General features: G+C 44.7%; 1 protein-coding gene and 1 long non-coding RNA gene across 2 annotated transcripts in view; one reads left to right on the top strand and one right to left on the bottom strand.

Moving 5' to 3' along the window:
- Window positions 1–27,509, top strand: part of LOC310831559 (thrombospondin type-1 domain-containing protein 4-like) — a 115,112-nt gene extending 87,603 nt beyond the window's left edge. The window contains exons 5-7 of the mRNA XM_083712238.1: window positions 501–948; window positions 26,349–26,448; window positions 27,231–27,509. Of these exons, the coding sequence (XP_083568364.1) occupies window positions 501–948; window positions 26,349–26,448; window positions 27,231–27,238 (556 nt within the window). The 3' untranslated portion in view covers window positions 27,239–27,509. The remainder of the gene's footprint in view (window positions 1–500; window positions 949–26,348; window positions 26,449–27,230) is intronic.
- On the bottom strand, window positions 15,986–17,129 carry LOC310831582. Its single transcript, XR_014557916.1, has 2 exons — window positions 17,094–17,129; window positions 15,986–16,312 (listed from the first exon to the last, which is right to left on the bottom strand). It is a non-coding gene; the product is annotated as an uncharacterized lncRNA (long non-coding RNA).
- Window positions 27,510–27,927: the final 418 nt, after the last annotated feature.

Here is a 27,927-nt window from a genome sequence, read left to right as displayed (position 1 = left end):
GACCCAAGAGCCTAGGCTAAAACCCCCTTCTTCTGCAAATCTTCTGGCCACCTACCTGATTCCTTGCAGTGGGAAGCTACCAGCCATTTTAATCCCCACAGTACCCTGGAATACCCAACACAGAGTTACTCACAAGCACCTTGAACAAGGCCAGATGGTGGATGGCTTCCCATAGGCAGCTGCTTCCACCAGCAAAGCTGGGGGCAGCCAAAATGGTACCCTCCAGATGTTGCCAGACCACAGTTTCCATCGGACACAGCCCACATGCGCAGCAGTTGGGGATGATGGGACTTCCAGAAACCTCTGTGGTGCACCACTTTGAGTTGAGCCAATGACCTGGGGGAGTGAGCAGGGCTGGCAACTTCAGGACATCCTGCTAGGATGCTAGGACATCCCCCTAACCTGGACTTCTCCTTGAAACTATCCATAAATTAATGCTTGTTTTCAGTTGTTGCTGAGCTAACCTGTTCATGTTCACACCCTGCCCCTCTTGTCTTCAGAGGCAGAAATAAAAGCCCCATTGGACCTGGGAAGTATGGCTATGGAAAAGTGCCCTATATCCTACCTCTGCAGACTGACACGGGGCAGGAGCCCAACAAGCCACGCAGGCAGCGGCAGTCAACCCGGAATGCAGCCAGCCAGCAATGGGCCGCAGCGGTTCAGAGCCCTTTTGCTCACCCTTTTAACCCTTCGCCTCGCCATGGAAACTTATACCAAGAGGACTCCAGGCCCCCACCCAGGACTCAGGTTTCAAGTGACTCTGTTTACCCCCAGGCTGGGCCCCACTTGCAAGCCTTTCCAGCATCTCAGAGTTTGTTCCATGGCACAGAGCTGGTCTCTCATGTTCCTGTTGCTCACAGGGCAGTTCAAAGCCAGACTCCCACTCAGAGGACCTCGGCCATCGTGTGCACTGGAGCCTATAAGCAGCACAAACTCTGCAACACAAATGTAAGTGGTGCTCCCTTTGCTTTTAGGATCTTTGCGGGATTCATTGGACTGTTAAGAGCTGTTGAAAGAATGTAGTGATTGCTTGGCTGGGTGAGAACCACCCACATAATTTCATTGCAAAAGTTGGGTGCCACCCCCGCTCTCTGCTGAGCTGCAGCAAGATTCCAGGGGGGTCCAGGCACTGACCCAGGGGCTGAGTGCCTTTGAGAATCAAGACACGGCAGGGGCTGTGGAAGCTTTAGGAAATATGATTTATTCACCTGAATTTGGATGGAGAGAGTCCGGATCTTACAACATGGTCATCTCAAGGAGAGCTTGTTCCGCACAGCAGGGCAGCCCTGGAGTCCAAGGCATCTCTCCCAGCCAGTCAAGATCCTTCTTGAGAGTGGGATGCTGGACTCGATGGGCCATTGGCCTCATCCAGCAGGGCTCTTCCTAGATTCTTCTGGTTTCTGCCCCACCAATACAATTGATCAGACTTTGCCAGCCTGACACACTCCAGATGTTTTGGACCACAACTCCCATCAGCCCTAGGCAGCTTGGCTCTGCTCCCTGTGGCTGATGGGAGCTGTAGTTCAGAACTTTTGGAGGGCATCATGATGGTGGAGGAACTTCCCAAAAGCCAAATCAGAAAGCTAGGAAAAGGAGCAAGCTTTTGATGCTGGGAAATCTATAGTGTTTCTCCATATAGTACATGACCTCCCAGTTCATACAATTGGGCAGTAATTTAATTTATTAGCTGTAATGTTTTGAGGCCCCCCGCTGGCATCCAGAGAACACTGAGTTTTTTCTTTTATTTGGAACATTCCATGAGGTTAATATAATTTATCAAGGGGAAAAAACTGTTATTTGGAATCCTAGTGTTGGGTCGTTTCCCCCTATGGATTCTGCTTGGGGCAGTTAATTAATAACAAATTAAGTCAATCTGCTTTGGTCCATTAGGTAATTTCCTCGTCGTTACATTTTTATTGTTTTTTCATTTAAGGCAGAACTTGCTTTCTTGTGACTGACACTTTAGTGCATGTGAAGTTTGAGCTTACATTTTTCAGCTTGTGTGATTAATAATAAATAGAGACTGGTGGTTGGTTAAGAAAGTATTATTTTGTAGTGTTTTTGATCAAGTGCTTGAAGTTGTGCTAGGTGTTGTACAAGTTACAAAGAAAAACCAGGGCAAGTAAGTCCTTGCTGATTGCTTAGAACCGACAAACATGACACGATAGGATTTGAAACGAGAAGGGAAAAGGATAATTAAAACAAACAAAACTTTTTTATATATAAAAAAGTCACTAACTTAGAGGGAAAGTGTTGAGGCTTGCCAGAGGTAAAGAGGGGTCTCAAGAGGGGAAGCATTTCCTTCTCTGCAATGAGCAGTGAAAGTGCACTTGCGCAGCACCCAAGAGTCGTGCGGGGCTTTCTCAGGCTTGTGTGGGAAGAGCCCTGCTGGCCCCACTTAATCCACTCTCCTGTTTATACAACTGTGGCTAGTCGGATGCTTCTGGAAGGCCTAGAAGCAGAATGTGAAGACATCTAGAGCAGAAATGGAGAACCTGGGGCTCTGCTGGACCCAGCCAGCTTGGCCAGTCATCAGTGTTGTCATTCCTGCATTGCAGGGGGTTGGACTAGATGACTCTCAGGGTCCCTTCCAGCTCTATTATTCTATGATTCTGTGGGAGCTGCAGAGCTATATAAAACTATGCCTGATGTGGACAAAGTGGATCTCTCATAATACTAAAACGCAGGGGCATCCAGTGAAGGTCCAGGACAGAAGGTAGGCTGCAGTGGGTGGAACAGGGCTGCATTTGCCCTAATGGAACAGCCTCCTCTGCAAGGTCTGTCCTCCTAATTTGCCTGGTTCCCTTTTAAAGCCACTTCAGCTAACATCTCAGCTAACATAAGCCGTCATCTGTGCCGGGGAAAGAAATGGGAGCCTTGGGTTCACTGTGTGGCCAGCAGTCAGATATACAGATATACACTTCATGGGAGTGAAGCGTCCTGGAACTCACTGCCAGATGAAGAACTTGAACTCAGGTTCCTGTTCCTGCCAGACTCTTTAATGCACAGAATGCTGCCATGAGAACCTATGTGATGTAGTGGTTGGAGTAGTTGCACTAGGACCTGGGAGACAGCATTTAAATCCCCACTCACTGGACGGCCTAGGGTCAGTTGCTGCCTCTCAGCCCAACCTACCCCACAGGGTTGTTGTGGTATTAAGTGAGGAGGGGTAGAGCCATGTATATGACCTTGAGGTTCTTGGAGGGAAAGGTGGGATATAAATGCAATTCATATGTTTAAAAATCAGTATTATTATCATTAATAACAATATTATATTATAATAATAAATAGATCTGAGTGATCCATAGGCAAGGCAAGGCAAGGGATAAAGGCAGAATGAGTGAATTGCATAGCTAAGTATGAGATAAGATGTTGATCTAGCTATTTCATTTAGTGATCCCTAGGTTTACCGGCCATGGGCTGGATCACTCCCACAGAGATTGTCCGTGGGCTGGACTGGCACAGCGCGATGCTGGAAATCGTGTCTGCTCATGTCTGCAGCGCCGAAAATCGCTTCTGCGCATGCCCAGATGCCGAAAATCGCACCTGCGCAGAAGCGATTTCTGGCATCTGGACATGCGCAGTTGCAATTTCTGGTATCTGCGCATGCGTAGACACGATTTGCAGCACAGCTCGGCAAGTCCCCGCGCTGTGCTGCGCCAGTTTAGCACAGCATGTTGGGGACTCGCCGAGCAGGCGGCTTGGTTTGGCTCATGGGCCAGTAAAACGGTCTTCGTGGGCCGCATCCGGACCACGGGCTGCACCTTGCCGACCCCTGCTCTAGTGTTTCCCAGAAAACATGGGGCTTCAATGTGGATATAGTGGTCCCAGTGCTCAGAAATCTGGTTATGTCCAAGTGCCACTGAAATAAATGGGATAAGTTACTTTGTGGCCACCTAAGTTCCATTCATTTTAATGGCAGTTAGATCCAACAACTTTGGTTGGGACTGAGGCCAGAGCCTGAATCTCTGCACTAATGTATGCACTACAATCTCTTTCGGAGAGTGAGTGAGAGATCAATATGCTGTGAATTCAACACATGGATCAGAGGTTTGGCAAAATGGAATAGTTTTTATTTATTTTATTTAAAATACAGTCCTACCTCGGCTCCCGAACGCCTCAGGAGCTCCCGAATGTTCCGGCTCCCGAATGATTGAAAACCAGAAGTGAGTGTTCTGGTTTCTGAACATTCTTTCAGAAGCCGAACGTCCGATGGGACTTCCACAGCTTCCGACTGGCTGCAGGAGCTTCCTGCAGCCAATCAGAAGCCACGCTTTGGAAGTCAAATGTTTCAGAAGTCGAACAGACTTCCAGAACGGAAGTACTACTGTGCTCTAAATAATAAAGAGTAAGACTCTATGAGGAATAATAGTGTACTGATAAGGCTTCCCTTCCTATTCCCCATAGTCTGTGAAGAACCAGAACACCATCATGCTGCCTACTTCCTTTCCAGCCTTGCACCTGAGAACAACACCAAAAAGGCATTCTCAGAATTTCACATAAAAACAAAATTTCACAAGCATAAAATAAAATGCCACGCCATCTGAAATAATGTAGAGTGTATTGATTTGTATAGACATTGCAGGTTCAACCCTTATGCCTAAAAAACAAAAGTGTGCAATGTGTCCCTATCAGGTTCTCAAAATATGACCAGTTGTAAGTTTCCCTTTAGTTTCCCCCTTAGCCGAAAGGGAGGTGTTTCTATTGAAACGTGGCAAATGTCTGCCTCTAACAGCTGGTGTCCCTCCCCACTCTCTTTGCCCTGAAATGAAAATTAAAAACTAACGGCACTCCAAAGAGTCTGTTCTTTTAAAAACTCAATGAAGTGTGACTAGATCAAATTCCATCCTTCCCCCTCCCCTTTTCAGAATCCCCCAACCAACTCCATTGAAATCCCAGACATTTTTCCTAGTTTTCACCCCAAGTTTCTCTCTCTTTTTGTGTGTGTCTCAGTTTTTCACTTCATTATTCTCATTTCTCCTAGGTATAATTCCCTCCTCCATCCGTAACATCTCACCCTTTCTTTGTATTCATGCCTATAGCCTAGTCCACGTCTTCCTCGCCTACCACTCAGCTAATGCAGGCACATTTAGCTTTTTGAACCATATGTTGCCAGGCCTGACAGCCTCCCCGCCTGTCGATTTTCTCTAAATTGCTTCATGTCTACAAGATTTTCTCACTCTCTTTTGCAAACTGTATGGACGCACTTGGCATTCATATTTGGTGTGCCCAAAAATATTTCTCCAGCATCCTTGATTAAAGTCATTTAAACTCAATGCACATAACATTTACGCAACCCTGCCTCTGCTTATATGGTGAAGGAACTTCAGTTTCATGGCCAGGTCAGCATTCTGGCACTCCTCCTCTTCCTCTTTCTCTAGCCCTTTTGCAAAGGCAGGGGTTTTCAATTACAAATCATTCCCTCTAAATGGCTCTAATCCATGTTGCGTATAAGAGGCTATTTGCACACATTGCATCTGGGATCTTTCGTGGGAGAGTTCTAAGATTTTTTCCCTAGTGAGCTTTGTGATTGTAGGGAATAAAGTGGTGGAGTGGAACTCTCTTCCAAGCTGCCACAGAAAAAGAGAGAGAGGGATCAGATGGCAGTTTTATTTTGTAGAGTGGAGATGTTTGCCTTACCTTTTGCTTGCATTTGAATTACATGCTGATGCAGTGGACGTATATCTCTGTAGTAAATGGACGAGATTCTCCTCCATCATCATTGTCAGTCATCTATCTATCTATCTATCTATCTAATAATCCACTTTTCTTCAAAGGAGTTCAAGGTGGTGTACACAGTTCCCTTCCGCCTCAAGCTCTTGCCCAGGGATATGGAAGAGCAGAGGAAGGGAGTAGGGAAGATGTGAAGAGAAGGCTGAAAGGTCCGGTTTAGAAGTGAGATAAAACCCCTGGGCCTCTAATTGGAACTTAAGGGCCGTAACTCTAGTAGGACACCTTGCTTGTATGCAGAAGGCCCCAGGCTCAGGCTCTTACATCTCCAGCTAAGGGATCAGTTAGCGAAAGAGCCCTTCCTGAAACTCTGGAAAATGCTGCCAGTGTAGGTAACCCTCCGCATATTATTATAGATTATTGGATGCGGGATGATGGGAGTTATAGTCCAGCAGCATTTGGATGTTGGCTACCCTGGTGTGGGGAGCCCTGGATGGACCAGTGGTCTGACGTGGTGTGAGCCAGCCTTCTATGCTCAGTGCTCTGTTAGGAGCTTAGCTGCCTTCTATGACTTACGCCAGGCTTCCTCAACCTCGGCCCTCCAGACGTTTTGAGACTACAATTCCCATCATCCCTGACCTGGTCCTGCTAGCTAGGGATCATGGGAATTGTAGGCCAAAAACATCTGGAGGGCTGAGGTTGAGGAAGCCTGACTTACACCATTGGTCCATCTAGTTCAGTATTGCCCTTTTTATATAATTTTATTCAACAACAACAATAATAATAACAATTCAACAACATTCTAAATTTAGCAATCAATTATTCCCCTCCCTCCATGGTTCCCCCAAATTTTCAATTTATGCTGCATATTATATACCTTCACCTTACCACGAAAGAAAAGCAAAAAGTTCATCCCCACTGCTGTTCTTACTGCAATCCTGTTTGTGTAAAGAAACAGAGTTCTCTGTTTCTTTGGGGGGGGGGTCTGCTCCAGTTATCCACAGTAAGAAAGCTTCTGGTATTTGGGGGAGAGTTACCTAAAATATATTTTCCAACACATAATAAATCACCTCCCCAAAGTCCTTAGCTATTCTGCACATCCACCTAGTGGATCTCCAGAAGTTTCAGTCCGAGTCTCTCCAGCTGTGCCAGGGGTTGAACCTGGGTCCCCTTCTGCAGGCACAGCAGATGCTCTGCTGCTGAGCTTTTTTTGCAGGAGCCATTTTCTTCTTGTGGCAAATTCTAGTTTGTATTGATTGTCCCCAATCCAATGTGTCTTCCATGTGGGGTTGAGAGCGAGCATGTGGATCTGCTCATATCTTATCTGAAGCCAGATTGCTGCATTCCTTATATATTTTAATGTGTCTTTAATAATTCCCTGCAGATCTGAGCACCAGCCATTTTTCTGACTGCAGAAATGTACACTTAGAAAGTGTGATAACGCATTCCAAGCCATCTTCGGTTCTTTTGTCAGTTCATATAAGATGTGTTGCTTGAATACCCTCCATTTGCAGAAACTTCAGTTAGAAAACCTCTGTGTTGCTTTAATTGCATGCAGGTTTTAGGAAGACCCCCCTTTTTTGCTAGGGGAATGGTCTATTATTGGAGTCAAGCAAATGCCATAAAACCCCCCACCCCTTGCTCAAAAGTAAGAAATGTGCATGCTGTTGGATGATCTATGTGGTAATGAAATGTTGTGCAGCAGGTAGCAGAAAGTTTTATTGATGTTCTTGTGTGTGCAAAAGGTTATCCCTTTTTAAAAATTTAAATGACTTTTGCTCATGACCACCACCACTGATGTATTTCCAGGTTTACCTGTTTCTTGTTTTAAAATATTTGCATCTTGCTTTTTAGAACAAAGCCCTTACAGGATGGCTTGCAACATAATGTAATTTACATTCCCATTAATGACGCAAATTCTGCCCACACCTTTTGCTGTCCCACAACCCCAGATCATAACGCTAACTGAGTGTTTCACGGTAGATGTAATGCAAGTAGGATGTAAATCTTCTCCTCACGTATTTCATGCCATCACTACCAAGCAAGGAGATTTGGGTCTCATCACTCCAAATAACACTGTCCCATTGTTCCGCTGTCCAGTTAACATGCCCAGTTTCCTCTTCTGAACCTTTGTTTGAGAGATAACGATGTCCCTTTCCTTGGAATTCTAGCATTTAGACAATATTCCTGCAATCCGTGTGGAACAGTCCTTGCACTCAACTTCACATTACCTTGCACCATGTCATCTTGTATACACCCAGATGATTTTCTTCTGTCACATAGGGACAGTCTCTCATTTCTTCTATCATCACTTGCTGCTGTGCACCTTTTCCTGCCTTTACCAGTCTGATTTTGTAGTGGCTGAGTCTCCTGATACCTCTTCAAAAAATTAGAAATGTCACCTTTGGTTAAGTTTCCACCAATTTTTCTTCTGATTTCTTCATAACTGTAGCCTTGTTTACTTAATAGTACTATTTTACATGGCTTTCTGGGTGACCAGTCAACTGTTTGTGCCATTTCTTTAATTTTATTATGTTTTACAAGCTCACTAAATGGAAGAACACAAAAAACCCAACCAACTTGATAGCAATCACATAGCACACTGACAAATGTCCTCCTCTCAGCTCCAGTACATAGCATCAGTAGCTGAATCCTGCTGTGACCTGAGTGGATCATTGCCAAAACAAGTTTTCTTTGGTTAAAGTGAAAAAAATAAAGTTCTAACCACATCAGACTTCATTGAGGAGATTGCTACTTAAAGCCAGAGTTGGCCTAACTTGACTTTTTTTTTTTAAAAAAATGACAACTCTTGTGAATAAGAACTTGTAACTTGTGACTTGTGAATAATAATAAGTTTTCTTACTCTATATCAACCAAATAACACAGATATTGTGAAAGTAATGCCATTTTACATCATATAGTATAATGTAAAGTTATCATTGTGGACACTATGATATTGTTTGTTTGTTTCATTTAGGCCTATCTGTGTATTGTTTTACAACTGAATTACATTTAAAAAACCTGTCAACTCACATCACAATGTCATTTTCTTTGCTGAAACCTTTTATTAAGAAATTATAAATTTAATATTGGATTTTCTGTGAAATAATTCATTACAAGCTGAAGTGTGTGAGGAATTGAATGGGGTTGGGGTTGGAGGAGAGGCGGAAAGAACAGCTAATATGTTCATGGCTAGAGGGCGCAATCTGGACGGCTCTGGTAATGTGTATCTTGCCCTGCAATCTTGCGTACACTTGGTCGGCCCTGATCTGGTTCACACTAGCGTCTGGCAACACTCGTGAGGAAACAGGTGCTCTTCCCATTAAATTAGCACAGATGGAAGAGGACATGAGCTGATCCTGGTTGTTGGAAAACCAAACTTCAGCTTCCACGACTTGGAAGCTTCACACTCCTGCTGTAAGCCTAAAAAAATAGATTTGAGTGTTGCTGCTAGCTTGTGAGTGATTTCTGTAAAACTGCTTAGGCAGGCTGGCTGAGACTGTGGGATTTGATTTTGCAAGGAAAATGAACGATTGGACACAGATTTGTGGCTTAGAAATAGTGCTCTGGATCAATGGTAAATGTCTTAGCCAACTTTGTTGGCCAAGCTCCATGTGTGGTGTGCCAAATGCATGAAGAATGTGCTTTGCAGTTTCTTTATAGTTGCATAGCAGCAGTGTGCAAGTGCTCCATGCACTGAGATCAGTGCCTGTTGTAGGGGCATTAAAGTTGCATGTGGACTGCTTTCAAGAGAAGATGTTTTCAGTGGTGAGCACTGAGAACATTACAAAGAATATTTACCTTCCCACCCTTCCATTGCAGAAACTGTGCTCAGAGTGGGTAAGAACATATTAAAAATAACAAAAAAGGCACCTTGACTGGGGCAATATCTGGCCATTTTCTTGTCAGGAGCTTGTCCTACTCTCGAGTAGGACCCTGGCAGAGACACATGCCTGACTGGCATGTTCTCTCCCTCCTGGTCGTTCATTCGGGAGCTTCAAAAGCTTTCTTCTGCCCAAACATCACAGGGGCCGATGCCAACAGACATCGGCACACTTAGGGATCCGCAGTGTCTTCACAGCTTGCGTAACAGAACTCAGCAACTCAGCATTTGGGCTAATCTACTGTATTTACATATAAGCACACACAGAGCACTGCAACATGGCTCCCTCTCTCTCTAGCATCAGACAGCAAAGAGAAAGAACAAAGGACAATAGTCCCACTTCACGGAACACAGGAACACAAACATCTTGTCTCTGTCACTTCCCACTCGGTTGAGTCAAAACATACACCATTGTGATAGACAACAATCCCATAACTGCCGTCATGGGGAATGACTGTTCAACACTTCTTTGGGGGTGCCACAGTGTTTGTGGCCCAGCCACCACCTGCTGCTTCCTAGCTCCTGGTTTTGGGGTCCCATGGCTGTCGACAGTTTGGGCCAATCACTAGTCTGCTTGGGGGCATGGCTGCTCTGGGGAGGGGGCTGATGCAGACTTCTGCCAAAGGCTTTACTCAGGTCTGCTTTCTGGGCATAAAAACAAGCCCAGCCCTCGCTTGAGGCTGCAGTGTCCTTTGGTTTCACAGAGTACATAACAGTGGCATCTAGCATTCTGAATCAATCAGAAGACCATAAATAGGTAGTAATGAATACTGTAAGATGAGTTTCAATAATAAACGTGGGTGGAAAGTAGTAAAGTGGTTCAGTTCTTAAGTGGCTCAGAAGCGGAGTTTGAATCCAGTGGCTTTCTTTCCAAGGACTTTTTCCTCCTGTTACAGTTCTTTATCCCTGCCCAATGCTTCCTTCCCAGTTGTGGCTTTGAAACAATCCTGATAGCAAGGCAGGCTTTCCCTCCATTGGTCAGGGTGGCTCCGTCTTCAGCGCAGGCTGGGAGTCAAGGCTGAATGGGCCCTGGGCCACACAGGCTTGGGAAGGAAGTGTGATTTTGCTTGAGGGACAACAACAATTATTGTGTTGCTAGTATTTGTCCTTGGAAGATGCTACTTTCCCTTTCATGGAAGGGGAAAAATGTCTTTTCTGAACCCTTGCCTGGTGGTCAGTGAATACAAGCCCCTTGGTCCTGCACGGCTGGCATGCAATGGACAATGAAGTTTAAATGGGGTATATATTCATTGAATGTGATGCGTCTGTGCCAAATTAATACACAGTATGCTGCTTTCAGAAGGGGGGGGGAGGGTCATTAGAGGAGCCTATGATTAGAAATATCAGTCAGCAGGACAGCGTATCTCTCATGCCAAAATGCTGATCTTTAAGGAAAAGTTTTTCTGAGAGGCTTTTAATAGAAACAGCAGAACGGTGGTGGTGAGGAGCTGTGGCCGCCCAGATGTTGCTGGTCTGCAGCTCCCACCATTTTGGCTGTTGGCTGTTCAGGTTGGAGCTGATGGGAGATGGAGTCAAACAGCATCTGGAGGGATGCCAGTTCCCCACCTCTGCAGGAGAACTAAGTGGACAATTTCAGGTGTCAGGCAGGGGACGGCCTATTTGAATGCTCCTCCCATGGTGGGAGGAGGCTTTTTGAACATAGAAAAAGAGTGTGTCAGACAGAAGGACAGACCAAATTTCTACTGGCAGGATGCCCCCCCTCTGCCCCCCCATTACTGTCCTTGTAGGAATTTTTAAGAGTCAAAGCTACTCTTTCTACTCATCCAGAATGCAAATAGTGAATGTTTTTCAGATAACTGCTTTCCCTGCTTCTGTAACATGGGGGACAAATAGCAATGAATCATAGAATCATAGAGTTGGAAGAGACCACAAGGGCCATCGAGTCCAACCCCCTGCCAAGCAGGAAACACCATCAGAGCACTCCTGACATATGGTTGTCAAGCCTCTGCTTAAAGACCTCCAAAGAAGGAGACTCCACCACACTCCTTGGCAGCAAATTCCACTGTCGAACAGCTCTTACGGTCAGGAAGTTCTTCCTAATGTTTAGGTGGAATCTTCTTTCTTGTAGTTTGGATCCATTGCTCCGTGTCCGCTTCTCTGGAGCAGCAGAAAACAACCTTTCTCCCTCCTCTATGTGACATCCTTTTATATATTTGAACATGGCTATCATATCACCCCTTAGCCTCCTCTTCTCCAGGCTAAACATGCCCAGCTCCCTTAGCCGTTCCTCATAAGGCATCGTTTCCAGGCCTTTGAGCATTTTGGTTGTCCTCCTCTGGACACGTTCCAGTTTGTCAGTGTCCTTCTTGAACTGTGGTGCCCAGAACTGGACACAGTACTCCAGGTGAGGTCTGACCAGAGCAGAATACAGTGGCACCATTACTTCCCTTGATCTAGATGCTATACTCCTATTGATGCAGCCCAGAATTGCATTGGCTTTTTTAGCTGCTGCGTCACACTGATCTCAGTGATCAGGCTAAGACAGATGATTCTTAAGGCACCCCAGACCTGAGTTATTCAGGGTGTTGTATGTTAACATAACATAAGAGCCTTGAGCCTTGCCCAGTAGCATATGAGCTCCCAGTGCAGATATTTTAGCAAAGGTGTCCCATGGGACTCCCATGCCATCAGTCATCTGCCCCCACCGGCAGTTTAGCTGCAGCCTTCTGCACTAGCTGTAGCTCCTGGACTGGACTCAAGGGCCGCCCCTATAGAGAGTGCTTTGCAAAAGTACGGTCTTTGCTGACTGGTGGCAGCTCTCTTTCTCCAGGCCTCAGGTAGAGGTGTTTCCCCTCAACAGCCACCTGGCTCATTGTATGTTGCTAGACTGCAACTCCCATCCATCCCAGCCTATGTGGCTAATGGTCAGAGGTGGTGGAAGTTGTAGTCCAATGGCATCTATGAGGAATGGTTGAAGGAACTGGGTATGTTTAGCCTGGAAAAGAGGAGACTGAGAGGAGATATGGGAGCCATCTTCCAATATCTGAAGGGCTGTCACATGGAAGAAGGAAGAAGCTTGTTTGCTCCTGCTCCGGAGGGTAGGACTTGAATCCATGGCTTCAAGTTACAAAAAGGAGATTCCAAATAAACACCAGGAAGAACTTTCTGACAGTAAGAGCTGTTCATCAGTGGAACGGTCTCCCTCAGGATGTTGTGGACTCTCCTTTCTTAGAGGTTTTAAAGGAGAGGCTGGATGACCTTCTGTCATGGATGCTTTAGCCGAGATTCCTGCATTGCACGGGGTTGGACTAGATGAACCATGGGGTCCCTTCATATGATTCTACTTTTCAGGCCTATCCTCCTCATGACAGGAGAGTGAGCCGCAAATTCCTTACATTTCTGTAGCATTCATGTTGGGGTTGATGACCTTGCTGAGGGAACAAAAGTTCTCTTCGTCACCAAACAAGCCAGACCTTGATTTATCTGCAGGTAGGAAGAAGTCAACAAGATCCTTCTTGCCAACTGCCTGCGTCCCTGGCTTTGGAGTCTCCGAAGCTTCTCAGCCAAGGAATGTGTAATCCTCCTCTTCTCCTCATGTCACTTGCCTCCTTTGTTTATGTTATAATTTTTCTCAAGATAAGCACTTCTTGTTACCACCCAGAGAAAACTCTGGGCAGGCTTGGGTTGCATTTTTGAGGGTGGAACCACAATCATGAGTAAGTATTCCTAATTCAATTCTTTTTAGTAATTTAATTTTTAAAAATGCTGTTTAATATTTTTTTACTTTTTAAAAAATTAATAATTTCAATATTGTAGAGTGCTTAGAGGTTTTGTTACAATGGTGTGGCATACAAATTTTGTTAATGAAATAAGATTATACAGGAGTTTAATCCTTGCTTAAAATATTGCTGTTGCACCCCCAAAGCTCTGATCTTCTACCCTACTGAAGTCCAAAATGGTTTCTTGGAACATGATCATTATTCCACAATGCCACTCAATTTTCTCAGGTCAGCTGCAAAACCAATCCACACCTGGACTGTAGGAGGTGAAATGACAGGAGGTGAATTGGCCTCCTCTTTCATATTTTGTGGTGGTATCTTGCCCATTTTTGGGGGGGGACTGCTAGGGCACACTCTTGTTTGGGGGCCACCATATTTATTTTCCCAGAATAAATGGAATGGCACTACATCAGCCTGTTTAAATTTGGTGCCCTCTGGATGTTGATGGGCTTCAGCTCATATCAGCCCAAGACAACATGGTCAATGGTCAGCGATGATGGAACTGGTAGTTCAGAAACATCTGTAGGGCACTTGGTTAGGGAATGCTGATTTTTAAGCACCTTTGCCTGGTGCAGCCAATGGAGGAGCCAGACGGTGATTGGAGCTTGGACAGCCTGCAAACCATCAGCCAGTTTTTGTCAAATGGAAATAACTTTTCATTCCCTTTAACCAAGTGCCTCTTGCATTACACACATTTTCTATAAATATGACTTTCTAGGCAAGGCATATTTGGACGGGTTTGTAAAAGTAGTTAGAGGATTTGCTCGAAATAGCAGTGGCCTCAAGTTGATGCCTGACTGGGATCATTCAGAGAAGATCCACGGGATAGTCAAGACAAAGACGTCATTGCTTCTGCATCTCACTGTGAACTGAGCTCCAACAGAAACTTGGAAAAACGATGACAGGAACATTTTTTCCTGTTTTCCAAATTTATTCCCTCTGATTTGCTTTCTGCTATTGGCCTTCGAGGATCTGGAAGACTGGCCAAGTTCAGCTGCCTGTGCTTGACGTATGCATAGCAATTTTAGTTGGGGAGAATACTTAAGAAGGGGGTCAGCCTGGGTGTGAATTTGCATGACCCTTCTCCTCTGAGTTATTTCATAGTCCTGAGTCCTGAGTCTGAATTGTGATGTTAAATGGGCCATCTGAGGCTGCCTCTTTTCTGGAAATAGTCACTGCTTCTGCAAAAGAGATACAGATGCAGCAAAAGAGTTATGGAGTTATGTGGAGTTCTCTTTCGCGTGTGTGTATGTGTGTAAAAAAGGCCTCACGGCATTGCTGCTGCAGATCTGCCTGTGAGTATTGGGGAGGACTGCTCCCCCTTGAAGCCCATTTCCCATCTTGGACCTGGGGGTTGGCCCTATACTCACCACCACAGCTTACAGGGCTCTAATAATAACACTAATCCTATCAAAGGAGGCAAGCATGGAGCTTGGAATTACTACCATGGAAGGGCAAGGGAGGTATGGTGGTGGGGGCAGATCTTATAGGCAAAGGGGTATGAGATATGGATTTTCTCATCCCCTTCCAGTCTGTGCCCCATCCTGAGGGACAAAGGTAGGGTGAGCAAGGGCTACCCACCTCCCTCACTGGTGTTGTGCAATGCCAGCTCTATAGGCAACAAAACCGCCACCCTGCAAGATTTCTTTACCTCGCAGGGGGTTGACCTGGCTTGTGTGATGGAGACCTAGGTGCACAAAGGGGAAATAGTTACCTTATGAGAGATGGTGCCTCTGGGTTTCTCTGTCCTCCACCAGTCGCATACTAAGGGCAGGGGGGGAGGGGTGGCATTATTAATCCGGGAAGATTGTTCTATCAGGGCTCTGCCATTGCCATCGATCCCCGGCATTGAATGTGTTGGCCTGGTGTGGGGTTCCAAGGAGAGCTTGGCTGTCTGGCTGGTGTACTGGCCACCTAGCGCACCAGCAGCCACCTTGTCAGACCTGCTGGAGGTGGTGACCGACTGGGCTTTGGAGTTCCCCACTCTACTGGTATTGGGGGACTTCAATGCCCATGCTGAAGCCTCCCCCTCCTTGCAGGTTCTGGATCTGGTGTCTTTCATGGTGACACTAGGGCTCTCCCAGTTTGTTTTGGGCCCTACACATCCAGCAGGCCACACGCTGGACCTGATCTTCGGCGCAGGCATAGATGTGATCATGTCCCCCACTATGGAGGTGCCATGGTCTGATCACTAAGTTCTGAAAGCCAGGATTGGCTTCCTGCCCCTACCCTGCTTAGGTGACAAGCCTATTTGGGCTCACCTGCGGAGGCTGATGGATCCTTATAGATTCCATCAGGCCTTGCAGGATCCTGCTCCCCCTGGTGACTCATTGACTGAGCTTGTTGAGGGTTGGAATACCCGGCTCTTGGCAGCCATTGATGAGATCGCACCTAGGCGCCCTCTGTGACCCTGCAGAAACTGGGCCCCCTGGTTTACCGAGGAGCTCTGGAAAATGAAGTGGGACCTCAGACAGCTAGAGCGAGTATGGCAGGATGCCTGCGACAGAGCCTCAAGAACATCTTATAGGGTGTTTATGAAAATCTATGAGATGGCCATGAAGGCTGCTAAGAAATCCTACTTCTCAGCCTCCATTGCATCCGCTACCTCTCTCCCAGCGCAACTTTTTAGTATAATGAGCTCTCTAATGTCCCTAGAGGACAGCCAAATTTAAATATGAATCAGGCACATAGCTGTGAGGCATTTGTGAGCTTTTTTTGCAGAGAAGGTCCTGATACTCCGCCGTGACATCCCTGCTAATTTGGATACAATAATGGAACTGGAGGCCCCTTGACTGTCCTTAGGTCCACTACTGGACCACTTTGACAGGATACTCTCAGCCGATGTGGACAGACTCCTCCATGTCGGAATGCCCACCACCTGTCCTCTCGACCCGTGCCCGTCCTGGCTGATTAGAGCATGATCAGATGAGGTGCACCCCCCCCTCAGTGAGATCATCAATTTGTCCCTTGGCACCGGGACATTCCCAGGGGAACTGAAGGAGGCAGTGGTGCGTCCGCTCTTAAAGAAAACATCATTAGATCCTTTAGATCTATCCAATTAATGCCCAGTTTCGAAACTTCCGATCCTGGGTAAGGTGACTGAGAGAGCGGTTGCTGAACTGGTGGGTGGATTTCTGGATGATACATCGGCTCTAGATCCATTCCAGTCCAGCTTATGCTCTGGTCATGGGACCGAGATAGCTCTGGCGCCCTAGCAGACGATTTCCGTAGGCAGCTGGATCGAGGCGGGTTGGGGCTGTTGATTCTCTCAGCAGCCTTTGACATGGTCGATCACGAACTTTTAGACCACCGCCTCGCCGACGTGGGGATTTGGGGCACAGTCCTTCAATGGCTTCGCTCGTTCCTTTCTGGTCGGGGAGAGAGGGTGGTGCTGGGGATGGGGGTGGGAGCTGTCATCACACTACTCCTTGGTGTGTGGAGTACCGCAGGGCGCAATTCTCTCCCTGATGCTTTTCAACATCTTTATGCGCTCCCTCGCCCAGCTTGTCTGGAATTTTGGTTTGGGTTGCCATCAGTATGCTGATGACACCCAACTCTATCTGTTGATGGACAGTCATCCCGGCTCGGCCCCAGACACACTAATCAGATGTCTGGAAGCTGTGGCTGGATGGCTACATGGGAGCCGGTTGAAGTTAAATCCTTCAAAGACAGAGGTCCTTTGGGTTGGGACGATATGGGATGGGGGGGGCAACTCCCATCCCTTGTGGGGGCACAATTAGTGCCAGCGCCTTCCGTCAAGAGTTTGGGTGCAGGTTCCCCATCCCTGATGTAGGACTTACCACATGGAGGTGATTTCCATCAAGCTTCATTTAAGCCTTTCCCAAGCATCCTTTTTGGGTTGCTAGTCATGGTTGCTTCTCTATCATTTTACTATTGTGACATCATGTGGCATAGGCTGTTTGAAAAACAAGGAACCAAAAGCCTCCTGGCTTGGGAGTGGGGTCAGCCTGGCTCCATTGACCCCTGTTTTTCCTAAAATGCACCATTCTTAAGTTGGGGTAAGGTTGGTAGGAGGGAGAACTGGAATGAAGGAAGTCCTATACATTTGTGTGAATTCGTAGCTCCCAGAGAGCCTGGAAAATGGAGTGAATGAAATGATTCAGGGCACATTAAGAATTCTGTTTCCCAGACTTCCTGGCAGCGATACAAACTCCAGATTAATCCCTATGCCCAGAGCATCTGAGAAGGGAGCAGAGGAATCTCTCCATCTTACCCCTGCCAACTGGTTTTCTTCCATTCTTCCAAGGGCCAGCAATTTAGCCCCTCATCCTTTTCCATTCCTCAGGCTTTGTATATATAAAAAAAAGAAAGAAAAAGTGTGTGTGTAGATATATCTATATTTATTAAACAACACCATCTTATCAAGGTCCTCTTGAGGATCAGAGTCCCCCTGCCTCCAAATTTATTACTTGAAACACTTGGGGCATTTAGGAAGAGATTTGGGGTTCTGTGTCCCATGGATTCATTCCAACAATGCTTAGATGAGCATAGCAGCTACCAGCTGCTACAAGCACCTGTGGAAAGCCTCATTCCAGTGATCCAAGTCACATGGGTCGGGTGAATTCAGGTGTGCAGCAATCCTTCCTGACTGGTTGGTGAATCGAAGGTCCATCTTTTGTTCCTAGGCATTAACTGCATTGTTGCAGCACAGCCAGCAGTCCAGTTCTGTCCAGTGTGTTTTAGCTCTGAGAAATTCTGGTAACTTAATGTACGGTAACTCACAGGTGATAGTCGTGGTGGGAGGGTGACCCTAGGAGGTTAACAGCAAAGTAATGGCTGGAGGTAGTTACCTGGGAAAACTTTTATTTTTTTAAATAATTTTTTATTGATTTTCCAATTTTATCGACACAACAACACTTAATAATACATACAACAACAGACACACACAAAAAGAAAACATAGATCCGACTTTCTTAACCTCCTTTTCATAAGCCTCTTTTCTCGGACTTCCCCATACCTTCCCCTTTTTGCATCCTAGTTTCACAATTTTTCAGCAACTCTTTTAGCCAATTAAAATTTAAACTTATTCTCCTTTTCAATATCACATTAAATGAAAAAGAATAAATATAGCTGTAATTATACATCTTCCTTTCCCTTCACACTTTAACACTCCTCAATTTTATAACGATTTTTAAGATATACTTTAAACTTCTTCCAATCTTCCTCCACAGTTTCTTTCTCCTGGTCGCGGATTCTGCCAGTCATTTCTGCCAGTCCCATAAAGTCAATCACTTTCGCCTGCCATTCTTCCAGCGTGGGTAGCTTTTGTGTCTTCCAATACTTTGCTAGTAGAATCCTTGCTGCCGTTGTGGCGTACATAAAAAAGATCTTGTCCCTCCTTGGCACCAGTTGGCCCACCATACCCAAAAGAAATGCCTCTGGTTTCTTATGAAAAGTACATTTGAGTACTTTCTTAATTTCATTATAAATCATTTCCCAGAAAGCTTTAATCTTCGGGCAGGTCCACCAAAGGTGAAAGAAGGTACCTTCAGTCTCATTACATTTCCAGCATTTATTATTGGGCAAATGATAAATCTTAGCAAGCTTTACTGGGGTCATGTACCACCTATAAATCATTTTCATAATGTTTTCTCTTAAGGCATTACAAGCCGTAAATTTTATACCTGTGGTCCACAACTGTTCCCAGTCAGCGAACATAATATCATGTCCTAGGTCCTGTGCCCATCTAACCATTGCTGATTTAACAGTTTCATCAATTGTATTCCACTTCAACAGCAAGTTATACATCTTTGATAGGTTCTTAGTATTGGATTCTAACAATTCAGTTTCTAATTTTGATTTTTCCACCTGGAACCCAATTTTCCTGTCTTGTTTAAAGGCCTCCATTATTTGATAATAATGGAGCCAATCTCGTACCTTGGACTTTATCTTCTCAAAACTCTGTAATTTAAATTCGCCACTTTCTATTTCTAAAATCTCAGAATATTTTGGCCAGTTGGTTCTCATGTTTAGCTTCTTCACCTCTTTAGCCTCCATTGGTGATAACCACCTGGGAGTTTTATTTTCCAGCAAATCCTTATACCGAGTCCAAACATTATATAATGCTTTCCTGACAATATGGTTTTTAAAACCCTTGTGCACTTTAACCTTGCCATACCAGATATATGCATGCCAACCAAACATGTTATTAAAACCTTCCAAATCCAGAATGTCTGCGTTTTCAAGTAGTAGCCAGTCTTTCAACCAGCAGAAAGCTGCCGATTCATAGTACAGTCTTAAGTCTGGCAGGGCAAATCCCCCTCTTTCTTTTGAATCAGTAAGTATCTTAAAGTTTATTCTGGGCTTTTTGCCCTGCCAGACAAATTTAGATATATCTTTCTGCCACTTCTTGAAACAATTCAGTTAATCCACAATTTGTAATGTCTGAAACAAAAATAACATTCTAGGCAATACATTCATTTTAATCACTGCAATTCGTCCTAGCAAGGTAAGCTTCAAGTTCGACCATATTTCTAGATCCTTCTTAATCTCAGTCCAACATTTATCATAATTGTCTTTAAATAAATTCACATTTTTAGATGTCATATTAATTCCCAGGTATTTCACTTTTTTTACCATAATTAGTCCAGTTTCCTCTTGGAACCTCTCTCTTTCCACGCTTGTTAAGTTTTTTTCCAAGACCTTGGTTTTTTGTTTATTCAATTTAAATCCTGCTACCTGACCAAAAACTCGGATTAGTTCTAAAACTCTTTTTGTACTAGTGTCTGGCTCCTGTAGGGTCAAAACTAAGTCATCTGCAAAAGCCTTCAGTTTGTACTCTCTGGCTCCGACCTGAACTCCTTTAACCAGCTGGTCACCCCTTACCATGTTTAACAGAACCTCCAGGACTAATATAAAAAGTAACGGGGAAATTGGGCACCCCTGCCGTGTCCCTTTTTCTATAAGAAGTTCATTCGTAACCACATTATTTACAATTAATTTTGCCTTTTGTTCCGAATATATTGCACCTATACCATTTTCAAATCTCTGGCCTACCCCCATCCCATGGAGATTCTTCTTCATAAACTTCCAAGAAATATTGTCAAAGGCTTTCTCCGCGTCCACAAAAATCAAAACTGCCTTTGTATTACTATTAACTGTCAGCATTTCTATTATGTCAATTATGTTCCTTACATTATCCGATAGGTGTCTACCCGGGAGAAAGCCTGCCTGGTCCTTATGAATCTCCTCCACCAACACTTTCTTCAATCTTTTTGCCAAAATGTCTGCAAATATTTTGTAATCCACATTCAATAAAGATATTGGGTGGTAGTTCTTGATCTGTTTTTTTATCAACCTCAGTCTTTGGTATAAGTGTAATAAAAGCTTCTTTCCACGATTCAGGTGCCTTCCTCCCCTCTAATATTTCATTACAAACCTCCTTAAGCGGCTGTATTAACCATTCCTTTAACGCCTTATAGTATCTGGAGGTTAATCCATCTGGTCCTGGAGATTTCCCTAGTTTCATATTCTGAATGGCACCCTCTATTTCTTGCTCGGTTATTTTCTCATTCAGAGTCTGCACACTCTGTTGCGAAATTTTTTGTAATCCATATTTCTTAAGAAAATCTTCTATTTCTCCTTCATTTTCTGGCCCTTGTGCATAGAGTCTTCTGAAATAACTCTGAAAGCAATTACTGATCTCATTTGGCTTAGAAATGCTCTTTCCATCCACCTCCAAACTTGTAACAGTGTTCAATTTCTGTCTCTTCTTCAATTGCCATGATAGGAGTTTCCCACATTTATCTGCTGATTCAAATGTCCTTTGTCTCATTTGCTTTATCTTCCATTCTATCTCCTGATTCATCAGTTCCATATATTGCATCTGGTAAAACTTAATTTCTCTCAAGATCTCATGAGACTTTGGTTTAGACCTCAATTTCTTTTCGCCTTCTTTTATTTTTTCCAGAATCTTATCTTTCTTCTCATTTTGTTTCCTCCTTTTTAGGGAATTCTGCTGTATTAGGAAACCTCGCATCACGGCCTTGCTTGCGTCCCAGATCACTCTTTTCTCCACTTCTGTCTTCAGATTTATCTCAAAGTAGTCCCTCAAAGTTTTTTGGGCCTTTTTGTAGACTTCTGGATCTCTAAATAGGGTGTCATTCATTTTCCATCTAAAGGAACCAGCTGTTGTTACCTTCATTTCCATCTTTACCGCGTTGTGGTCGGAGCGTGTCTTTGGGCAGATCTCCACTTTTTTATCATTGGAGCCATTCCACTAGTAATCCATATTTGATCTATTCTTGTCCATGTCATCTGGGACTCTGAGAAAAATGTCCCCTCTCTCTCAAGAGGGTTTCTTAGTCTCCAAATATCTATCAAGTCCATGTTGTCGGTCATTTCGAAGAAAGTCTTAGGTAATCTCCCATCCTTGGAAATCACCTGTCTTTGTGCTTTGTCCATATATGTAGAGATGACACCGTTCATATCTCCTAAAAGAATCACCTTATAATCCAGGTAGTCCATCAATGTCTCATGCAATTTCTTATAAAATTCTGCCTTCTCTTCATTTGGTGCATGTATGCCGACTGTCAAAAACTTTTCTCCTTGGATTTGTATTTCAATTGCCAATATTCTTCCATGTTCATCTTTAAAAATCAGTTTTGGGGCCAATTTCTCCTTTGCATAGATCACCACTCCTCTTTTCTTAACTTTATCCGATGAAATAAATTCCTGTCCTAACCTTTTGTTTATAAGCAATTTTCTGTGTATTCTTGTTATGTGGGTCTCTTGTAAAGAAATCAAATCCAATTGTTCTTTTTTTAAGATATGGAAAACTTCACGTCTTTTTCTGGGAAGGTTCAAACCGTTACAGTTCCAACTTAAAAATCGCAGAGACATTGTTGGTTAGTTTCCTCCAGCCGCACCCTGCGGCGGTTCCCCCTCTGGAGGTGATTTAAGTCCAAATGTCAAATTTCCCAAATCTGTATCCGATGTTGAGTCCAGCACTCCTTTCACCAGGTCCTCTTCGTATCTGTCCAGGAATTGTTCTTTATCTTGTACTGTTCTTATCCTAACTTTCTTTCCTTTGAAGTTAAAGGACAGGCCTTGCGGATATTCCCACCTAAAAGGTATGTTGTTCTTCTTCAGCAGGTCAACCAAGTTCTTAAAGTAGGTCCTTATCTCTAAGATGTATTTTGGGATGTCCCTGTATATTTGCACAGTAGCGTTTTCAATCTGAAGAGTTTTCTGATAATGCAAGTTCAGTATTTTATCTCTTTCCTCTTTAGATCTCAAAGTTATCAGACAATCCCTTGGGATCTTCCTACCTTGCCTTCTGCCCAATCTGAAGGCAGTTGTTATCTCGAATTCTTCTTCCTCTAGGTTCACCTGCCAAAATTCCGAAAGTTCTTTTGTGAGAAAGTCCACTAGGCTGTCCCCTTCACTCTCTGGGACAAGTCTCAATCTCAAGTTCTTCTCCTTACGCTGCATCTCCCACAAAGACAAGGTCGCCTCATGCTGGTCAAGCTTCTTGCAAACCGGTACTAAATTTTCCTGTGTGGATTCCGCTGTAAATTTGGCCTCCTCCGCAATTTTCCTGATTGTGGCGTTTTCTTGCACCAGTTTATTTATAGTCTCTGTATTAGATGTAATACTTTTAGTATTTAAGTCTAATTTTGCTGTAAGTTCTGTCAGTTGTTTAGTATTTTCCGTACTCTGCTTGGTCAAATTTTCTAGAGATTCATTTATTTTAAGTAATGCCTGTGTCACTGAATCCATGAATGCTGTTATTCCTTTTTCCTGTCCTGCTGCACCTGTTGGCGGTAGTCCTGATAGCGAGCCCCTTTTCTTTTGTGCAGCTTTAGCTTTTGACCTTGTTGCTATTTCGTCTACAGGGCCGCTCATGTCCCAAGGTCGTTCTCACAGGAACAGGAACAGGTTTACAGTGGAAAAATCCAGTGACTTTCTTTTTAAAGCCTATGTTGCAACTGTTACCTTCAGCCCTCTAGAGGGAGCATCAATGTGTCCAGTAAGCAAAGGAAACAAAGAATCCAACAGCCCTCAGAGGAGAAAAGTTTCTTAAAAAGTCTATCAGTCTTTTAGTTGCAACAATGTTATTTCACAAAGTCTCAAAAGTTATATCCAATAAAGTCCACTTTAAAACAAAGGTGATCTGACAGTTCCTGTCAAAGTGCTTCACCCAGGCAGTCCGTTCCCAGAGTCAGAGACTGCGGGAAATTGTCCTTTTAAACTCCCTTATGCAGGTTACCTTTTCTTCTACTTCTTCCCCCCCTGATCCTGCTTACAAGGGGGAAAAATTAACTTCAGTGTTAGGGTTAGCCCAATCCAAAAAGTTCACGGTAAATTTTCAATTGCAGCTTCCTAGTTCCGTTGCTTTAGCGATCATGCAGTCCGGGGGAGGCAGACCTCCTTTATTTACCGCCCCCGTTTTCAGCCAAATTTTAAAGGTTTTTGTTTGTAATCCCAGTAAGGTATCCAATCTTACTTACGGGTGCTCTTTTTCAGACTAAATTTCAGGAAGGAATCGACGCTCTCCGCCTATGGCGACGCGGCTTCACTCCACGGGCTGGGTAGTGACTCTCAGCACCGCGCGATCCCCCGATGCTCCTCCGGAGCCTTTAAAAAGGCTCTTTTGCAGTAAAGGGGGGCGCAAATGGTGCCCACCGAGTCTCCTTGTTCACAGGCTTCCGCGCCTGTGATTTTAGGGGTGCCCGCTTCACCGTAGCGGTCAGACCCGAACTCGTGGAGCAGCCCTCTCCCCGGAGAACAGAGAGAGAGAGCCGCCATTAAGCGCTGGCGCCGACCGGAAGTCACCTGGGAAAACTTTTAACACATACCAATCAGCAAGGCTGGATGAGGTTGACCCAAGGGTTTTTCTTCCTCCGTTTCTGAAGAAGCAGTGAAGGAAATGACAACCTCTCAACATATCTTATGAGCATAGAAAGGTAGCAGATGCCTTGAGAGAAAGAGGCTGCATCAAAACCTTGCAAAAAGGGAGGCTTTTGAAATGGACAATTTATTTGTCTGAGTTGCTGAACAGCTGTGCCCACCTGGCTACTCTGTAAAGCACCAGGCTAGGCTGGGGTTTGACAGGTGCTGGCAGTGTGCTATTGCCCACAAAGCACCATTTCCTTTGCCAGAAAACCTCTTACCTTGGTGAAATATACTTGGAGTCGAGAGTGGATTTCATGCTCTTTATTCAGCTCATAGTGGTGAGGAGGAATGGAAGTTCCCACCAAATGTCTGCATTATTTACACAATGGGCCCCATGTGATTGGCTAATTCCAGGATTTTCCTGTAGGCCAATCAGGTTGCGGATTCTCTTCCACCTGGAGCTGGATTGGGTGGCTCCTGTGGACCAATCAGACTGCTGCATTCTGAATCCTATTGTTCTAGGACCAGACTGCTGCATTCTGGATCCCATTCAACTCAGTACATAAGACTTGGGAAGGGCCTCAAAGGTCTGCACCTTGTGTTAGGCTACAAGGACAGGTGGGGATGCTGCTTGTCTATCGACCACTCTGTTGCCCAGTAGCTCCCCTGACTGAGCTGACCGAGATGGCCTCCCCCCTCCCAATATAATACATTTGTGCCTGCTGTTTTCATGAATATATGCATTTGTGTCCGCATAGTTTGGTTGGGAGAACTGCACTGCAAATTTCAGCAAAGTGCAATGAAAGGGTAGATGTGTTTCAGTTTGCATACTGGTTCAAGAAGTGCAAATTGGGTAGTTTCCTATTAAAGTACAAACAAATCAAATCCCTTCCCCATTCCTAGTTTATACTGGGGTCCTCCATGAGCCAGGATGCAGCTGGTCAGCTGCAGGTTGTAGCTGAGCAAAATTATTGGGGGAAATATAAGAGTAAGACTAAGACCTCCCCCTCACCCAATTTATAATTTCCACAGAAGGATGGACTTTTCTCGAGTGATACATCAGCTGTTTTTCCCCTCCCTTTCACTCCTTGCATTTAGTTTCCATAAATCCTAATGAGTGTTAAGCTGGCAAACCCATGCCTGACCTGGAGAAATCCAGGAAAGCTAGAGTGGCTGGGGGGTGGGGGTGGGTGGGAGCGTTTTTTGCCAGATTCTAGAGGGCCATGCAAGCTAGACCGTGCAAGGACTTAGGGCTCTAATTGCTTTTTGAGGTTGTTTTGGCTAGAAAGTGACCCACATGGCTCCTTTTCCAAACGTGTGTCATCTCAGCACAGGTCTGGAACAGCCGTGCTCATTTGCAGGTATCCAACCAGTCTGAACTCACAAGTGTCTGGGAGAGTGGTGGCATTTTCAGGGCACTTGGCCAAAAAGCTCCAAACAATGGACAGGTTTGCAGAGGTAGTTTTCAAAATGCATTTTAGTAAATTACTTTGAAGAGAAGCGGTAGATTGAGAGATGTGCTGAGGGTCAAATACTTTTCACCTACAAGTGGGAAAATGGCTGCTGGTGGTGGGTGGGCTTAACAAACAAATAGCAGGAGTAGAAAGGGTTAAGCAGCACCCCACTTCCAACCACCCCTTTGCCTCTGATTACAGCTTTCTAAGACAGTAAGAAACTGCGGGTGGGGGTGGGGTGGGGAGACACAAAAATCCACAGTAGCCACCAAGACCTGTAATAAATTGCCCCATAATCTGTACATAACTTAAATATATTGTGGCATATTGTTGTTTCTATGTCACAGAGGATATCTTACTATGCATTTTCTTTGACTTGCAAACATATAAGAGATATTATGTTTTTTCCTGAATATGTACGTTTGAAATCCAACATATTTAAAAAAATGTTTTTACTGATTTTTCCATATAAATAAAAGCACATAACAATAATAACACTGAGAACGTTTTTGAAAGCCAATAAATAAGCAAACCTTCCCATAATACTAGCGTAGCCTGTTTGTAATTTCCATATGTATAAGAAGCCCTGGCTCTGATGCACCAAAATTGATATCTCACAAATAATTGATTATACCTCTGTTGCAGATCACAGTTCCAGATGTGATCTATCATTAATGCATGAGACAATGTCAGCAGTCATGTCAATTGCACATGTTTCTGATCTAATTCTTCCTTATTTGACAGGCGTGTCCTGAGAACAGAAACATCAGAGAGCTGCAGTGCTCCTCCTACAACAACAAGCCTTTTATGGGAAGATTCTATGAGTGGGAACCTTTTGCGGAAGGTAAGGGAAGTTTCTACCTTTGGGCAACATGGTGTGCCTTTCACTGTCCCGCCACACAATATTCAACTGATGTGGGCTTTTTGGTGTTGTTGTTGTTGTTGTTGTTGTTATAATATTTATATACCACCCTTCACCAAAACCTCTCAGAGAGGTTCTCAAGATAAAAACACAAGATAAAAGCAGAATAAATAGTTCAAACAAAGCAGTCGAAACCAGTGGGGAACATTTCACTCCCCCAGCATATCCTGCAGCAGACTTTAAAGCAAGGGGGAGGAACCAAAGGGCCTGCTGGGGGGGGGGGGAGCAGAGGCAAAAGCAGGTGGAACAAGGGATGCCATTCTTGTCTTGAATACCAGCAGGCTGCCATACCACCACCTCAAAAGTATGTGGCGTCTTGCTTTACATCCCTTCCACCATATAAATTTCTCCATCAAGGAAAGGGAGAGGTATCTAAACACTTCAAGGACATATCCCATCCAGAAGCACACTGGGAGGAGAGCACAAAGCAGGCTGGCAATTGGTGTGTCCTGAGGAAAGCAGGTGTGGTCTGGGGGGAGTCATGAGGGTTGGATAGAGGAGCCTGGAGGCTTGAATTTGGTCCCTAGACCCGAGGTTCCCCATCCCTGTCACCATCCTACAACAAGACGCCTTCAAGGGCTGAAGCTGCTGAATAGGGCTATCTAAGGAACTGGATGCAAACTGACCTGGATCAGAACTTAGTTGAACACCAGCTCTTGTACTTCCTAAATACAAATTCTGACATGGTCCTTATTGATTTATAGGCCCATGAAACCTTCTGCCACACCAAATGTGTTAATCTTCAAGATTAACAGGACTCTTCATTTGGGGTATTTTTTAGTGCAGTGGATTAACATGGGTGTGATATTTTAGAGGTCACTCCTTAAAATAGGACCTCTTTGGCTTTCTGAGCCCAAATGCAGGGTGTTCACCCCATCACTATTCAAATATATTGAGGGGCTATTTCAAGAGACGTATTCTCTGTTGCCCGATGACAATAGTGTGGATCTGATGGGCTTAAGTAACTGGAGGAGAGATTTCAGCTGAATGTCAGGAGAAATGTCTCAACAGTACAATCACTTTGGCAGTGAGATCCTGGAGGGGTCATGGTGGGCTCTCTTTGTTGGAGACCTTCAAGCAGAAGCTGGGCAACCATCTGATATGGATACGCCAGCTCTGGGCTTCCTGCATGAAGCAGGGAGTGGAGCCAAAGCCCAACCATCCATTTCATACCACTTTAGCACTCCCAAAGAATACAGGGAGCAGTAGTTTGTTCAGGGAGCTGAGAGCTTTTTAGGAGTTCTCCATTCCCATCACAGAGTTACAGTTTCCAGATTGCTCTGGGAAGGGGGGTTGAACCATTCTAAGAAGTGTAGCTCTGCTATGAAAGCAAGCGGGGGGGGGGGCATCCTGTTTCGCCATGTGACGAGCCACCCTGGGCGCGGGCTGCCTGCCCCCTTG

The sequence above is a fragment of the Podarcis gaigeae genome, assembly GCF_964106915.1.
Source record: "Podarcis gaigeae genome assembly, chromosome: 14".
Classification (NCBI taxonomy): domain Eukaryota; kingdom Metazoa; phylum Chordata; class Lepidosauria; order Squamata; family Lacertidae; genus Podarcis; species Podarcis gaigeae.
The sequence above is the reverse complement of the archived record's forward strand: the minus strand, read 5'-3'. Positions and strand labels throughout refer to the sequence as shown.